Raw genomic sequence first — 17,375 nt, forward strand, 5'->3', positions numbered from 1 at the left:
TAAAGTTTCAGTTCAATGAAGTTTGGTTGAACCAACTGATCTTACCATTATTATTCATTTGAAATGCATGGGGCTGAAGCCTGAAGGCAAGACTGACTCTTCTTTAATTGGTTTTAGTTTATGAGATACTTTTTCAAAGCAAAGTAACTTGAGATGCAAACTTTTGAGTTGATACTTCCAACCACCATTGACTTAAAAAAAAAAAAAAAAAATTATGTATAAAATTGTATATATTACGAAGCATCTTATTTCATGACTAGATATTTTTTGTAGCCAAAAAAATATGATGTAAGCTGTAGGCATTATTACTTTACAAACAACAAAAAAATATCATCTTAAAAAATAATACATACATCATTCCATTTCCAGGCGTCTCTAATTCTGTGCGATTTTTTTCTAGGGTAATCAAAATGATTCCTAAAGTATGTCATCAATGCAAATCATATAATTATAACGCATAAAAATTCATGTAATCTGTTCATAACACGCATACGATTTTTAACACAACGTTATTTTGAGAAACAAAATCTCCAAAATTTGATTTTTAAGTATACATATATTTTTCAAATAAGGTAACATTTTTTCATAAAACATGAAAAGCCAAATATACCAAAACCGAAACTGTATCCATAAATTCGAAAAACCTATTTAATAGTACGTGACAATTCCCCTTTTTTATTATTTTGGTCAAGAATAACCATTTATTTAAGAAAAAAAAATCAATATCGCATATATATACTTCTAATATAAGTTGTTAGAAGTATATAATTCACTTTCTCTCAGTCTCTATAAAGTAAAAAAAAAAAACATAGCGAACAACAAACAAAGACCATCTAATTTTACTTTCTAAGATCTCTGTTTCGTCTTTATTTGAATTGTTCTTCGTTTTTTTTTAAGATTCTAGGTCAAAAACTCTTGATCCATTCTTCTCTCTCTCTCTCTGTGATCGAAAGGTTTAAACTTTTTTTTTTTTTTTTTTAATTCGACGAAAAAACCTCTCCGGCGATGGTTTTATCGGCGAAGCAAACTTTCTCAACAAAGATCGGGCTTTTCCGACGAAACCCTTCTTCACTTCACCAAAGATCTCCACTTTCTCTCTCCTTTCCATCGACGACGGAGCTTCCAAAACGCACCGTTTTATCCGTCACGAAGCCGCTTCATCTCTCTTCTCTGAGAGCCAAGTCTCCGTTAGTGAGACCCTGTGAAGCTTACGAAGCTGACCGATCAGAGCCAACGCCTCCGATCGGTGGTGATGATGCTACGGCGGAGGCGGCGTTGGAAACGAAATCGGAAGCGGCTAAGCGTTTGAAGATCGGGATTTACTTTGCTACTTGGTGGGCTTTGAACGTTGTGTTCAATATCTACAACAAGAAGGTCTTGAACGCTTACCCTTACCCGTGGCTCACCTCGACGCTCTCTCTTGCCGCTGGTTCGTTGATGATGCTAATCTCTTGGGCTGTTGGGATCGTTGAGACTCCCAAGACTGATTTCGATTTCTGGAAAACTCTTTTCCCGGTAAGTGGGTTGGTAGGGGGGGGGGGGGGGGAATTATATGAGGTTTGGTGGGTTTGGTGGGTTTGGTGAGTTTTTGCTTTTGTGAAAAGGAAAAAAAAAAGGTTGAAACTTTTGGTTTGATTTCGATGTTTACGATGATGGGTATGTGAGGTTTAAGGTCAAATTGATGCAGATCTTGCAGGAATATTTGTTGTTGTTTTGTTGTTACCTGAGTGATATGCTTAGTTTTGTTTGCTTCCTGAGATAAAAAAAACTACTGAGGGAGAGAGAGAAGAGAAAGTGATGTTTTTTTTGGCTGTGTTTGGGTTGATAGGCTACTGAATTTTGTTGTTATAATTTCTGAATTTTCATAGCTAAATTATGAAATAATCAAGAGTCATAATTTAGCTTCGACGGTGAGTATTGAATTTTTTGATATTTTGTTGTACTAAAAAGTTTGTTTTTGTTGGATTTGCGTAAAGGTTGCTGTGGCGCATACAATTGGTCATGTGGCTGCGACGGTGAGTATGTCAAAGGTTGCGGTTTCGTTCACTCACATCATCAAGAGTGGTGAACCTGCGTTTAGTGTGCTTGTCTCTAGGTTCATTTTAGGTGAAACCTTCCCAACTTCGGTGTACCTGTCTCTCATTCCTATCATTGGTGGTTGTGCTCTCTCGGCCCTTACTGAGCTTAACTTCAACATGATTGGTAACATATATCTCTTGATACGTTGGTTATATATCAAATGTTTTTTCTTCATCTTTTTTTCGTTTTATCTTCTACATATTGATGTGTAATTGGGACTGATTCTTGAAATGGCTTTGCTTGTTTGATTTTGGCTTTAAATCTGCGGCTTCTGCTTTTCAGGTTTTATGGGAGCTATGATATCGAACTTGGCTTTCGTCTTCCGTAACATCTTCTCCAAGAAGGGAATGAAGGGAAAGTCTGTGAGCGGAATGAACTACTACGCTTGTCTCTCAATGTTGTCTCTACTGATACTCACTCCCTTTGCGATTGCGGTTGAAGGACCTCAGATGTGGGTCGATGGTTGGCACAATGCGCTCGCTGCTGTCGGACCACAGTTTGTCTGGTAAGTTCCCTCTAAAATCTCTTACGAGAAGACAACTCTTTTAAACTCTAAAGATAAATTTTTTTTACGTGTTTAATGCATTCTTGTCCTGTACCTAGAATCCGTTGTGAAAGACCCACTTGTCAAGTTCTTGTCTTTAACTTTGAAATTCATTTTGTTATCATCCAAATGATTAAGAATCCTGGAGTCTTTTTTAGTGGTTAGGCGTATATATATGTGATCCATTCGCTTATCCGATTCCACTTTTTCTTTCATCAAATTTGCAGGTGGGTACTCGCGCAGAGTGTGTTCTATCACCTTTACAACCAAGTCTCTTACATGTCTTTAGACCAAATCTCTCCCTTGACATTCAGTGTTGGTAACACGATGAAACGTATCTCCGTCATTGTCTCCTCCATCATTATCTTCCGCACTCCAGTCCAGCCAGTTAACGCCCTTGGAGCTGCCATTGCTATCCTTGGAACCTTCTTGTATTCCCAGGTAAAAACATCCAAGATCCAAAACACAAACCTTCAGTTGACCAGAATACCCCTATTATCCATATGAAACTATGATAAATAAGCGTCTCTAGGCTTTCACTTCACACCCACATGATGAACCTTTGCCATATGATTAGACTCTTAACTATATAACTTCCTTAGACATTATCAAGAAACCGTCTTAGTTTATTGGCTTGATATATAATTCAAGAATCAAGATTCGCGTTTGTTTATCCTGGTTTTGGCGTTTCGTGCAGGCAAAGCTCTGATTTGGAAGACATAAGGGGTGTACGGGTGTGGTGTTGAGCTAGTGAAGTCGGTTTAAACCGAGGGAAAGAGCTTAATGTAGATATCCTCAATAATGACAAAAGACACGAGAATGCTTTTAGAGTGTGTTAGGCGGTTATTTAATTTGAGTTTTTTCTTTTTTGAATTTGGGGGAAGTGAGAAGATTGCCTCTTTTGTAACTAAAGTGGGATATAGATATTGTCCCCTTGAGAATAAGACGACACCCTGAAACTCTCTTTTCAACTAAGAGAGAAAATATCATTCAAAAAGAAATAGAGAATATATTATCTCCAGATTATTCATGTTTTGCTGTCATTATGCATACACAAGGTTCTTGTTACGTGAACTAGTTATGTTGGAAAGAGTTGATGTCCAATTTATATTTTACTAAAGAGTATTTTATTGACTAAAGGACCCCAAACAGACAATAGTAATCAATAATGGATTTTATTACAAAAGTAATGTTGATACTTGGAAATGGAACAGAGACATTAGATTTGGTTCAGACTTGGAAAAGAGACGGAGAGATGTCTATTGGGAGTTCAGAAGAGGCAGAGAGATGTTTGTGGTGAAGAATATACTAAAAAAATATTCTCTCTCTATCGTAATTTGCAATTTGCTTATTTTATTTTTATTTATTCATCAAAGTCACCATTAAATCGTAAAGGATCACAACGGGAACATGACACAGTAGCAGATGCTATAGTATATGCGAATATATATGTCTTCCAACAATTGGACCTCTTTCATTCTTTATTTCTAATGTAACATTGGAATGTAGTAGCTATTAACCGATTAAATTAGCTGCATTGGTCATAGTATCATACAGGTCTTCTTGAAGGTATGTATCAATGCATAACCATTGAGATTCGTATTTTCATGTCTGTTGTATCTGCCCAAAAGTAGGTTTTAGTTTTGATTACGAGAAATAAGAAAGCAAATTGACGAACAAAACACTCGAGCTCTTTCAAAAATATGAAATGTGTTTTTTATTGATAATCATACATTTATTCAAATTCTGTTCTATTCGTTTATCATTTTCTATTTCCAATTTTTTTTGTTGGAAACGTTCTTGACCAGAGAGAAGCAAAGTACAAACATATTACAAGTACAAAAAGGATTTCATTGTCTGAAAACTAAAATAACACAAACAAAAGTGTTTCTTTTCAAACTTCAAGATACTTAGCCACTGTCTGAACATCTTTATCTCCTCTTCCGCTGAAGTTCAAGACCACTCTCGTTCCGTCTGCTAACGTGGGGCATAGCTTCTCGAGGTAAGCTAATGCGTGTGAGGTCTCTAGTGCTGGAATTATTCCCTCTAACCGGGACACTCTCTTGAATGCTGCAAACCGCAAATCAAAGAGAATGCAAAAGGCATGTTACAAAACAATTTTTGAATACAGAACTAAAGACTATGCATTGATACATACCTTCCAACGCTTCTTCGTCGGTTATGCTATAGTATTCAGCCCGTCCCATGTCTTTGAAAAAACTGTGCTCAGGTCCGACTCCAGGGTAGTCCAATCTGTAAGAGAAAATCAAACCATGTTTATGCAACCGTGGCTAACTAAGTAGACTATTAGATAATCTGCATTCAACCATATAAATAAGAAAGTTGCGATGGGCCTTATATGCCCGCCATGGATCGGTCAACTTGCAGTTGGGCCAGGCCAAGTTCATTCAGTTGACTTTATATTTGGCAAAATCAGAGCTGGCTCAGTATGGACCAAGCTAGGCTAGCTCATCACCACATCCCTACTTATGATGGCTAGCGGATCTAAATAGAGAATCTCACTTACCCTGCACTGATGGAGTGTGGTTCAATGATTTGTCCATCATCATCTTGCAGCAAGTAACTCATGGCTCCATGGAGGACACCAACATCTCCCTTTGTCAATGTAGCAGCGTGTTTGCCACTGTCTAATCCGAATCCCGCTGCTTCCACACCGATCATCCGGACCTCTTTGTCGTTTACAAATTCATGGAAGAGTCCCATAGCGTTTGAACCACCACCGACACAAGCCACCAAGACATCTGGCTTCCCTCCCCATTTCTCCAACGCTTGTCTCCTAGTTTCTTTACCAATCACAGCATGGAAGTCTCTTACCATCATCGGGTAAGGATGAGGACCAGCCACAGATCCCAATATGTAATGGGTAGTCTCCACATTGGTCACCCAATCTCTTATTGCTTCGGATGTAGCATCCTTCAATGTCGCTGTTCCAGAGTGAACTCCTCTCACCTGTAACACAAGAAAGGTTCAGAAACAATGTTTATCGCATTTAAAAAAACAGATGGCTAACCAATGAGATAATTTCTTTAGCATCACCTCAGCACCAAGAAGTCGCATCCTGAACACATTGAGTGCTTGTCTCTCCATATCTTGAGCACCCATATAGATAATACACTCCAGACCAAAACGGGCACACACAGTAGCTGTAGCCACACCATGTTGACCAGCTCCTGTCTCAGCAATAATCCTCTTCTTTCCCAAACGCTTGGCAAGAAGAGCCTGAGCCACAGCATTGTTAATCTTATGAGCACCAGTATGGTTCAGGTCTTCTCTCTTCAAGTATATAAGCGGCCCTTCCCCATTTTCACGCCGGTAATGCTCAGTGAGCCTCTCCGCAAAATACAGAGGGCTTTCTCTACCAACATAGTCCTTCAAGATCCCTGCCAACTCTCTCTAACAAAAGATTCATTGACACAAAACACACATGAATCAGCCATTGAAACAAGATTCGTAATTATATCATTCTCGCACTGTTCCGTATAATCTCTGACCATTTCATCTATGAACAATTCATTCAGGTGCCCTAGAATATACATTTCCCATCAACAAGATCCAAACTTTTTATGAATCTGCAAATTCAAAACGCAAAAGTGTATCAATTTGACTCTATACCTGGAAATCATCGTCGGTGGCGAGAGCATAGAAAGCTGATTCAAGCTCAGAGAGAGCGTGCATAAGGGTTTCAGGTACATACTTGCCACCAAACTTGCCAAACCGACCGAACGAATCGGGTCTTTGCCAAAGAGCCGGGTCAGATCCGGGAGCCATAAGAACAGCCGGGTCCTTGGCGATAGTGCAGGAGACGGAGAAAGATGATGACTTGGAGCTGCGAGACGATGGCAGAGGCGTAAAGTTGAAAGCTTTGAAGGGTGATGATCTCAAATGGGTGAGCTGAGAAGAGGAAGAAGAGGAAGAAGACGAAGGAGGAGATGGAGAAACGGAGGCTCTGAAAGTAGCAGAGGCTGCCATTACTGAATCTCTCTGAGTCAAACAAATTTATATATTCTTCTTCTTCCTTCTCCCTTGAGATACCCTTTCAAAGTGTTTTGTTTTGGGTGTTTTTATAGATTTCATTGATAGATTCTTTTTTTTTTTTTCCAAAAACAATTGGTCAAAATTTCTGACCACAAAAAAAAAAAAAAAATCATATTAAAGTACTATTGTTGAGCAAATCAATTTGGTTATTTGTGGTCTTCTCTTATTATGAAGCAAAACATATGATTTTAGCCAAATAAGACTTTTACCAAAACGAAAAAAAGTTGGTACGACTCCGAAAATGAAAATGAGTACTTTTAACACATGCTTTTGAAAGAAAGAATAAACATATCCAAATGAGCCATCATCACCTACCCGTATTCTTGGCTCTACCCCTACCCCTAGTACCCTTATTTTATTTCAGTTAGTATATGCCATAGATGATAGATTGTTAAAAATTATTCTACAGCTGTCCATACTCGAGGGAGGTTTGGTCTGGCCTAACCTCCAAGCTTCTTAACTCTGTTTCTTCAGTGGAGTGGGTCGTCATCATCAAGCTCCTCATTGATACATCACTGGGAAAGGATCGTTTATTCTTATTGGCTATTGCGATATTCTTTTCAGTTGCTGGCACATTCACTCTGGAAGGAGCGAAACAATAGAAGACATGGAGAAGGACTGATCGCATCCCAACTAACCAGGAGGCTAGACAAGGATGTTCGGACAGACTAACCTCTATTAGAGAGCAAGGTGATTATTTATGAGAAGTGCATGGAGATTTGGTTTGCTACAAGATAGGAGGATCTCTCACTACCCTCTTTTTAAACAATTGTTTTGTCCTTCAAAGGCCACATTACCGTAGCAGTTGATGTAAAAAGGTTTATTTTGTCGAATAAATTTTACATATTATTCAAAAAAGAAGACAAAAAAAGAAAAAAAAGATTATTCAAATTATATATATTTTTTTTCAAAACCTTATGTTTTATTTCTCGAAAACCATTAAAATAACGAGAAAGCTTCACTGTTATTTGGGTTGGTAAATGTTTTAAAAGGAAGAGCAATTTAGGTTAATGATATGCTACTGTAAAAGATAAGGGTAGGTGATGGCCATTGGTTCACTTGAACAAAGTTGAAGAAAATCCCATAATATATATTTCTTTAAATTATTCTTCAGAGTAAGGTATTTTTATAAATTCTTTTTATAAATAAAAAGTTGGTCACATTTTCTGACCACAAAAAGATGTATACAATCAATAAAAATGCATCTTTAGTAATACCAATAAGATTTTTTACCAAAAAGAAAAAAGCAAATAAGTTAACCAAATTAAGACTTTTGACTTTTAATTTAAGATTTTAACCAAATTAAATAAGATTTATTTCTTAACAAAAAATTTGTTTGCTGTAATTCAAAAAATGAGATAAGATGTTAACACATGATTTGATATAAATATCCAAGTGAGCCAATAGCCATCACCTACCCTTATATTTTACAGTAGCATATTCATGATGTACCTAGATTTCTTCCCTTTTAAAACATTTACGACATTCACTATATGACTCATCAGAATTACAAAATCACATATTGATTAAAAGAGAAGAAGAAATCTTGAGATCTTAAACAGGCATAACCGAGAGAAGACAAAGTTTTCAGGTGCATCAGTTCTTCTTTTATTTTAGTTTTAAAATTCGTTGTTGTTATAATATCTTTATTTTGCTTAAATATTATGAGATATATGTGCTGCATTTACATTTTAATGATTTTACTTTAGTGTTTTTCTTGCTCCACTGTCTGCGTCCACTGATTTTGAATGATAAAATTGTCATATCGATTATGGATTTGAATACATACAACATCATTTTTGTTCATCAATATGTAGCATATTTTGTAGAAATCGTTTACAAGGAATTTCATAGCCAAATTGTTTAGAAAATTGTGTCGAGAGAGTAGTTATAGTTTAAAGTTTTCAATAGTTTTTTTATTATGTTTTTTAAACAGAGGTAAAATAATTGTGTACCAGTATGGATATGTTGACTGTAGAGAGTTGAAACCTCTGTATTCTTATTGTAATTTGGTTTTGTTGTCCCTTTTTAAAAGTTATATATAAAGATGTCTTTTTTTTTTTGATGGCTAGTGCAATAGATTCGGACATATTTATTGAAAGCTTAAAACTGTAAATGCAAAGGAGATAACATCAATTCACTAACGATTTTTGTTTTATGCATATTAGGATTTCGATCGGAAGAGATGACTTCTAAGAGAATGGCTTCAAGTATCGAACTAGACGCATTATCCAATCTACCAGATGTACTTCTGATTATGATCATCTCTTGTTTGTCGTTTAAGGAATGTTTAAGGACCAGTTTACTCTCTAAGAGGTGGAGGTATCTCTGTCGTGAGACAAGACACATTTCTTTCAAGGAATCCGAGTATGTGGACCGCTCTGTCCCCGACAGAAGATCTAAAAGGATTTCGTTTGTTAACTACATGTGTCAATGGGTCTCTCGATATCACGGTTACTGCCTGGAAACCTTCGAGATTAAGTTCTCTATTCCATGGGGATTTACGGCAGAGATGGAGTCCCTGATCGAATTCGCAGTCGCAAGAAAAGTCAAGAACCTAGTTCTTGATTTCACAGACTTTTATTGGTCAGTCACTAAAGATGCGTCGAGGTTTTACGAGGTTTATGTGCATTTACCAGCAAGCGTTTACAATTCAAGAACCCTCGAATCGCTGAAGATATATTCGTGCGGGTTTGACCCCTCGAAGCTCACAAACTCTGGATCGCTTAGAAAGCTCTCTATAGGTTGGATCGAACTCACAGGGGACGAGTCTTTGATATCAACCTCTCCTACGCTCAAGAGTCTAAGTTTTAGTTATTGTTGGGGTGCTGATATCAACAACATAGCCGGAGATATCAAGGAATTTGAATTTGAGAACTGTGAAGTCTCTCTTTACATGGCTTGTTCCTTTGATCTGCCTAATGTAGAGATATTCAAGTACTCAGGCCAACTGCTTGCTTTTGATGTCAAGAAAATGAATAAGTTCAAAGAAGTTTATTTAGATTTTGAGGCAGAGGGCGACTACGAAGTACCCAATCAAAGAACCAAATTAGAAGGAACTATGCTTTCTGGCTTCCTTAACAGTCTTGGAGGTGCGAGGACCTTAAGTGTATGCCCTTTTCTCCTTCAGGTATATATTTAAATCTTAACTTCTTTACATTACATTTTCACGTTATTAACATATCTTTGAGAATGAGAATTGAGCAAAATATTTTACTAGGGGATATATATAGTATAGGTTAGTTTCAAAATATAACGATTCTCCCTATCAAAGTTTTAAATAGCCTAGTAGCTAATATAGTAGTATGTGTAGTATCTTTACCTTATAAGCTAATGCGTTGTAATTGATTGATATAAAGACTGGTTAGTTGACAGTTATCTTTATCTGAGTAAGTGCATCCATGTGTTTTTCTTTTTGAAGGCTATCCAAGAATGTGATGATCCGTCTTCTTTACTTCGTCCTATGAAAACACAACATTTGGTGCTGAGAACGAGGTTGCATGTCATGGAGTTTAAAGGAATTACGCTCCTCCTCAATAATTGCCCTAACCTGGAAACGTTAACTTTGGATATCTTCACTCGAAGCTTTTTCTCGGTAAGATTACTATAAATATATATATATATTAGTGGGAATTTGAGAACAATAGTTATATATGTATGATTTTCCCTAAAAAGTCATAATTTGTCGTTTTGATATATTGCAGTACGCTAAATCATATTGTGGCGTCGGTCCACGTTCATATTGGAAAAAAAGTCTTACCTACAAGAATCTTCCTAAGACACTTAAGGTCGTGGTCGTGAGGAACTTCAGTGGTTGCTTTGGAGAGCTAAATGTTTTGAAGATTTTGATTCAGTTGGGAAGTGGGCGTTGTCCCGGTCGTGCGCATGGGCCATTACTAGAAAGAGTGGAGCTTTACGTGCGTAGTGATATGGCGGACTGTAAGAGGATGGAGGCACATGATGGGGCCGAGATGTTACAGAGTATTTCAGGGGATGTGCAGGTTCTTGTACACGATCCTTGAAGAGTTGCAGAGCTATCTATGATCAAGACTTCTCAGTGGTAGTGGTTTGTTTATTTGTCCCATTTAATGATGCTGTTCTCAAAAAAAAAAAAAAAAAAAAAAAAAAAAAAAAAAAAAAAAAAAAAAAAAAAAAAAAAAAAAAAATGATGCTGTTCTCTGTTTGTTTGATTTTCCCAAAAATTTGAACTTCTCAGTTAAAGCTTTTGATTTTATGTGAACCATAGATAATAAAGAATTATTGAGTAATATTAAGATTTTATATACATCTTGTTTTTATAGATTTTTTTTTAAAATAAATGGTTTAAGAAAATAAAATAAAATAAATTATATCCAAAACCTCATACTCGCTCATACTTTGAAGTGACCTAGACGGAAATCATCAAATCTTGATCGATTTACCCGATTGCGTTTACAATCAAACGAACATTGAGTCACTAAAACTATACGCTTGTGGAATCAACTCGACAAGATTCAAGAACTCGACTCTGGGCTAATAAGCTTCACAATCGGTTGGCTTCAGATCTCTGAACTCTGAAGTCACTACCTTGTTTTCCAAGTTTCCGTCTCTTGAGAGTTTTAGGCTTATAAACTGTGAGAGTCTTGGAGATGAAGAAATGCTTTTGGGTGAAAACCAGAACCGTTTAGTTAAGAGAAATAGTCCTTAAAAACTGTGATTTCGCTGAGCCAATTTGTAAATTTGATATACCAAATTAATAGCAGTAATGTTGGAATACAATCCAAGTCCCACATCTGAAGTTTGATAAAACTATCATTAATATATAAAGTGTTAGGATCAATCTACTAATTGCCAGTTGGTTTTGAGTTAGAAGCCCAAGATAAACCCAAAATTTAACATGATATCAGAGCCCAAAGTTAAAATTCTGGTGGATCTAGAAAAGTGGATACGGACATGCCTCTTGTTAATCCGAGTAATGGGAACCCAAGAAGGGGTTTATTATCTGAGTAAGTGCATCCATGTGTTTTTCTTTTTGAAGGCTATCCAAGAATGTGATGATCCGTCTTCTTTACTTCGTCCTATGGACACACAACATTTGGTGCTGAGAACGAGGTTGCATGTGATGGAGTTTAAAGGAATTACGCTCCTCCTCGATAATTGCCCTAACCTAGAAACGTTAACTTTGGATATCCTCAGTCGAAGCTTTTTCTCGGTAAGATTACTATAAATATATATATATATATATTTATATATTAGTGGGAATTTGAGAACAATAGTTAGTTATATATGTATGATTTCCCCTAAAAGTCATAATTTGTCGTTTTGATATATTGCAGTACGCTAAATCATATTGTGGCGTCGGTCCACGTTCATATTGGAAAAAAAAACTTACCTACAAGAATCTTCCTAAGACACTTAAGGTCGTGGTCGTGAGGAACTTCAGTGGTTGCTTTGGAGAGCTAAATGTTTTGAAGATTTTGATTCAGTTGGGAAGTGGGCGTTGTCCCGGTCGTGCGCATGGGCCATTACTAGAAAGAGTGGAGCTTTACGTGCGTAGTGATATGGCGGACTGTAAGAGGATGGAGGCACATGATGGGGCCGAGATGTTACAGAGTATTTCAGGGGATGTGCAGGTTCTTGTACACGATCCTAAAAGAGTTGCAGAGCTATCTTTGATCAAGACTTCTCGGTAGTAGTGGTTTGTTTATTTGTCCCATTTAATGATGCTGTTCTCTGTTTGTTTGATTTTCTGAATAATTTGAACTTCTTGGAAAGGGGTCATCTACGTGAACCATAGATAATAATAAAGAATTATTGAGTAATAATGTAATATTAAGTTTTTTTATACATCTTGCTTTTATATACTAAAAAATTATATGATTTTCGAAATAATTTTTTTTATGATTTTTGAAAGTAAAATAAAATAAAGTATCTATATATAATAGTAAACCCATTTTTTTGGGGTCAATTTTAATCTAACGGATGAGATTATTTTTATTATCTCATTTAACGGTTTAAAGTTATTGATGATCCCAATAGTTGCAAGTTTTTTTTCCAATAATCATGTTTTTTCGTCGTACCCCCATCTTTTAAAAATTGTACATATTAAACCATTTGTTAATGATCTCAAAAGTTGCAATGTTTCGGTCCAACAATTGTGTTTCTTCGCTGCACCCCCAGCTTTCCATGTTGGCACCCGTTAGTTTTCACACTCTTTTGTTTTACACCTGTTTATTTATATAAAGTTGCAATGTTTTGTTACAACAATTGTGTTTATTCGTCGTACTCCTAGCCTTCAATGGTTGCACTTGTTAGTTTTCACACATTTTTGTTTTACACCTCTTTGTTTTCACACTCTTTGTTTTTTTTTTATATATATATGCAGATTTTTATTGACTTTGAAAAACGTTTTTGTTCTTTGAGTATGATTAATGATCTCACCCTTTGTTAATGATCTCAACAGTTGCAAAGTTTCGGTCCAACAATTGTGTTTCTTCGTTGCACCTCCAACTTTCTATGTTGGCACCCGTTAGTTTTCACACTCTTTTGTTTTATACCTCTTTGTTTATATAAAGTTGCAATTTTTTGATCCAACAATTGTGTTTCTTCGTCGTACCACTAGCTTTCAATGGTTGCACTTGTTAGTTTTTCCACATTTTTGTTTCACACCTTTGTTTCACACTTCTTTGTTTTCACACCTTTTTGTTTTTATATATATACAGATTTTTATGGATTTTGAAAAGAGTTTTCATTATTTAAGTATTATTAATGATCTCACCTTTTGTTAATGATCTCAAAAGTTTCAAAAACTCGATCCAACAATTGTGTTTCTTTGTCGCACCCCCAACTTTCTATGTAGGCACCTGTTAGTTTTCACACCTTTTTGTTTTACACCTCTTTGTTTATATAAAATTACAGTGTTTCTTCGTCGTACCCCTTGATTTCAATGTTTGTACTTCTTAGTTTTTGCATCTTTTTGTTTCACACTTTTTTGTTTTACAGTCTTTATTTTCATATTTTTGCATCTTTTTGTCGTACCCCCATCTTCAAAAATCGCATCTATTAGTTTTTCACATTTTTTACCCTTCTATGTTTTACACCTTTATATTTTACACCTCTTTGTTTATTATATATAAACTTTTATGGAATACAAAAACAATTTTCGAATTTATTGTTTTCTGAGTATTTTTTATACTTACAAGTTAATATATAAAATCATAGATTTATATTTTTATATATTATAGCAAACTCACTTTTAGGGGTCAATTTAAATATAACTGATGAGATTATTTTTATTATCTCATCTAACTGTTTATATTTGTTAATGATCTTAAAAGTTGCAATATTTTGATTCAACAATTGTGTTTCTTCGTCGTACTCCCAGCTTTCAATGTTCACATTAGTTAGTTTTCGCACATTTTTGTTTCACACTTCTTTGTTTATATATACATTTTATGGACCTTGAAAAGAGTTTTTGTTATTTGACTATTGTTTAATACCTCCAAATTTGAAAATTCTGAGTATTATTTTCTTTCAATTTATTAATCAACATTAATTCACTCATCTTTGTTAATAAAAATTGAATTTTTTTATTTATTGATTCATTCATCTAACTTTTGTTTGGTGACGTTTTCCATCTAATTGTATTGCTCATCTCTTTCAAGTATTAATTTAGGTAATTAATTGTGATTTCTAATTTTTCATAGATTTATCTTTTTAGTCAATTTGGTTGGTTGCAGTTGCAGCTATGAGCTTTTTCTCCCTGATTCTCTTATTATTTTTTATAAATTTTGATAGAATAATGATTTAATTTTTATTCTATGTGAATATCTTTCAAAATTGACTATCTGAGTATGATTCGGTAAACATAGATTTATATACCTTTAACATTATTCTCTTATTGTCACTGAATCGATTTTTCATTTTTTTATATATATATCAGATCTCTGTAGTCACTACCTTGCTTTTCAAGTTTCCGTCTCTCTTGAGAGTTTGAAATTTATAAACTGTGCGACTCTTGGAGATGAAGAAATTGTTTTGGGTGAAAACCAGAACCGTTTCGTTAAGAGAATTAGTCTTTAATGATTGCGATTTCGCTGAGCCGGTTTGTAAATTTGATATACCAAAAGAAGTAATCTTCAAGTATTTTGGAATAGTTCCTTACTTTTTACTTACAGAGTTAACGAGCAGATGCAAGAAGACTTAGATTTTGATTTGGAGACGACATATGCTATTGGAACCGGAGAAATCCTTGCTCGTCTTGTGACGACATCTCTCTTATGCTAAGACTTTAACTGTCTGTTCATATTTCCTCTAGGTATATACAAAATCACTCAACATATCTAACATCTTACACACTCATGATCACTGATCAGACCTTTAATTACGTTTTTTTTTTGTTTTTTTTTTTTGGGAGAAAGATGGTCCAAAATGTGGAGGATGAAGTTGCAACATCTGGTGTTAAAAAGTTGAAGTTGAGTCTGCATCCATATGAGTTTGTAGGGATTAGGTACTTGATTAATAACTGTCCGGATTTGGAATCTCTCACGTTTTGAATGGTTCCTCCAAGACCAATTATGAAGGTAATTAATTAAGTTACTACAATATATAGATCTTGGTATTGTTAGAACACACAATAAAGCAAGATGTCAAAAGAGGAACGATTGAGCTTAGTGGATTGATTTTTGATGTGCCGACGCTTGTGTTTCCGGTTGAGATTTACCAAGTAAATATTGGCTATATCAAATCAGTTTATAGTGTTTGGAAAGGACACTTAAAGTCGTTGAGGTGAAGGGTTTTGGTGGTGGCTGGTTGCATGGTTCGAGTTGCGTGTACTGCAATATTTGATTCGGTATGGTCGTGTTATGGAACGGCTTAATCTGTATGTGGACGAAGCTCAAAGGAACAAATGCACTTATTGGAGAGCTTATATGGTTCAGCAAATCAAGAAAGCTTCCAGCCGCTTACAGATTGTAACTATATGTATACAAAACAACGTTTGAAATTAAACCCTATTTGTGAGTCGGTTTTGGAATGTTTTTAAAACTCTTTGGGTCAAACTTTATAATCCTCTTTTTTTTGTGATTTTCGAGTTTTTTTATGAAGTGTTTAAATTGGCTATCAAATGTGTTTTTTTTTTCTTCTTTTTTTTGGCTTAGTTCGTTTTGAAATTGTATTTTTATTTAGTCCATCATCTTAAATCCAACTGCAGCATAAAAAACAAAAAGAAACAAACTGTTTTTTTGGTTCTCGTATATCCAAACCCTTTCGAAGTTATTCAACGAACTATCAAATAAGCACAAATAACAATCAATCACGGATTTGGAGCTTAATTATACGGTTCAGCAAATCAAGAAAGCTTCCAGCCGCTTACAAATTGTTTATTATACAAAACAACGTTTGAAAAATTGGAATTTTTGAGTCGGCTTAGGAATGTTTTAAAACTCTCTGGTCAAATTTCTTTATCAAACAAAAAACATTCTTGTGATTTTCGAGTGAGGTGTTTAAATTGCGTATCAATTGGTTATTTGGTTAGGAAACACTGAAAAGGGTTGCTGAAACTTTAACTGAAAAAATTGTTTGTTTAATGCAGACTATGTGTGTATGTTTTTTTTTTTTTTTTGGCTTAGTTCGTTTTAAAATTATATTTTTATTTAGTATCCATTATCTTAAGTCCAACTACAGTAAACACCAAAGAAACGAATTGTGGTTTTGGGTTTTTGATTCTCGTGCAAGGTGTCTATAGTTGATGGGAAAAAGATTTTAGCAGGGCTGTATATTAAATATTTGGGCAATTGTCATAAATACCACTAAAATATGTTTTTATTTAAAAAATATCATAATTTAGTTTTTTTTCTAAAAAAACTACTAAAATGTAATATTTTCTAAAAATAACACATAATTGAAATAAATTTTTAATACTAAAAGCTAATTCCTCAATTATAAATACTAAACCATATCCCTAAAAGTTATACCCTGAAATTAAATGTGTCAATTCTAACCTAAAAAAAAAAATTTACATCCCTAAAAATTATTTTTTTTTGTGTTTATAGTAGTTTTAGAAATAACTTTTTTGGTATTTAAAAAAAAAAACTTTTTTAGCCATATTTAAAGGAATTTCTCTAAAGATTTAGTATCCAAACCCTTCGAAGTTCTTCAACAAATGAATCATCAAAATAAGCAATAAAAATAACAATCAATCACGGATTTGGTCTATATATCCTTATCCGACTTAGACGACGCAAGAGTTGTCAAAGTCAAGATAATTGAACACATTATTTAAATGCAAACAAATTAGAATGTTAATACAGTAAATGTTAATTTTTTTGTATTAAACTTTTTTTTTAACGTATAATCCGATTTTGTTTTCATTATTTTGTACCGATTAGCAGAATATAACCATGAAGTAAATATAGGATATTAGAAATATGTAAGGAAGTAAATAGCATGAAGAGAATCCAATGCAATGGAGTACTAGACCCACAAACCAAACACATGCATGGCGAATTGGCGATTGAAGACTGTACTTATTAATAATACCAAAAACTTCGAGACTCATAAGTGACACACAACTAAGTCGTCGATGACTATAAGCTTTAAGTCTCAATAGACTGTCCAGAGACTTCTTTCATCTTCTTTGTCTTTTAGCCTTTCTATGTTATCCACAGATAACTAAACTTTTTAATCAAAAAAAAAAAGGTGATTTTCGAGAATTTTT

General features: G+C 34.7%; 3 protein-coding genes and 1 pseudogene across 3 annotated transcripts; 3 read left to right on the forward strand and 1 right to left on the reverse strand.

The window, feature by feature from the left end:
• The first annotated feature begins 661 nt into the window (after positions 1-661).
• On the forward strand, positions 662-3,644 carry LOC104761497 (glucose-6-phosphate/phosphate translocator 1, chloroplastic). Its single transcript, XM_010484585.3, has 5 exons — positions 662-1,515; positions 1,977-2,202; positions 2,362-2,584; positions 2,851-3,064; positions 3,321-3,644. The coding sequence occupies exons 1-5, from the start codon at positions 1,006-1,008 to the stop codon at positions 3,330-3,332; spliced, it is 1,185 nt and encodes a 394-aa protein (XP_010482887.1). The 5' UTR covers positions 662-1,005; the 3' UTR covers positions 3,333-3,644.
• A 672-nt stretch (positions 3,645-4,316) lies between these two features.
• Positions 4,317-7,410, reverse strand: LOC104761498 (tryptophan synthase beta chain 1, chloroplastic). The gene is made up of 5 exons (XM_010484586.3): positions 6,257-7,410; positions 5,681-6,037; positions 5,151-5,593; positions 4,782-4,876; positions 4,317-4,693 (listed from the first exon to the last, which is right to left on the reverse strand). Exons 1-5 carry the CDS (start codon positions 6,611-6,613, stop codon positions 4,518-4,520), a joined length of 1,428 nt encoding a protein of 475 aa, XP_010482888.1. The 5' UTR covers positions 6,614-7,410; the 3' UTR covers positions 4,317-4,517.
• A 681-nt stretch (positions 7,411-8,091) lies between these two features.
• LOC104761499 (putative F-box/LRR-repeat protein At1g56400) lies at positions 8,092-10,964 on the forward strand. Its single transcript, XM_087499263.1, has 4 exons — positions 8,092-8,270; positions 8,848-9,809; positions 10,101-10,274; positions 10,384-10,964. The coding sequence occupies exons 2-4, from the start codon at positions 8,865-8,867 to the stop codon at positions 10,699-10,701; spliced, it is 1,437 nt and encodes a 478-aa protein (XP_087355389.1). The 5' UTR covers positions 8,092-8,270; positions 8,848-8,864; the 3' UTR covers positions 10,702-10,964.
• A 669-nt stretch (positions 10,965-11,633) lies between these two features.
• Positions 11,634-12,402, forward strand: LOC147923005 (putative F-box/LRR-repeat protein At1g56400 pseudogene; annotated as a pseudogene).
• The last annotated feature ends 4,973 nt before the right edge of the window (positions 12,403-17,375 follow it).

This window comes from Camelina sativa, chromosome 18, assembly GCF_030686135.1.
Source record: "Camelina sativa cultivar CO46 ecotype springtype chromosome 18, ASM3068613v1".
In the NCBI taxonomy this organism is placed as follows: Eukaryota; Viridiplantae; Streptophyta; class Magnoliopsida; order Brassicales; family Brassicaceae; genus Camelina; species Camelina sativa.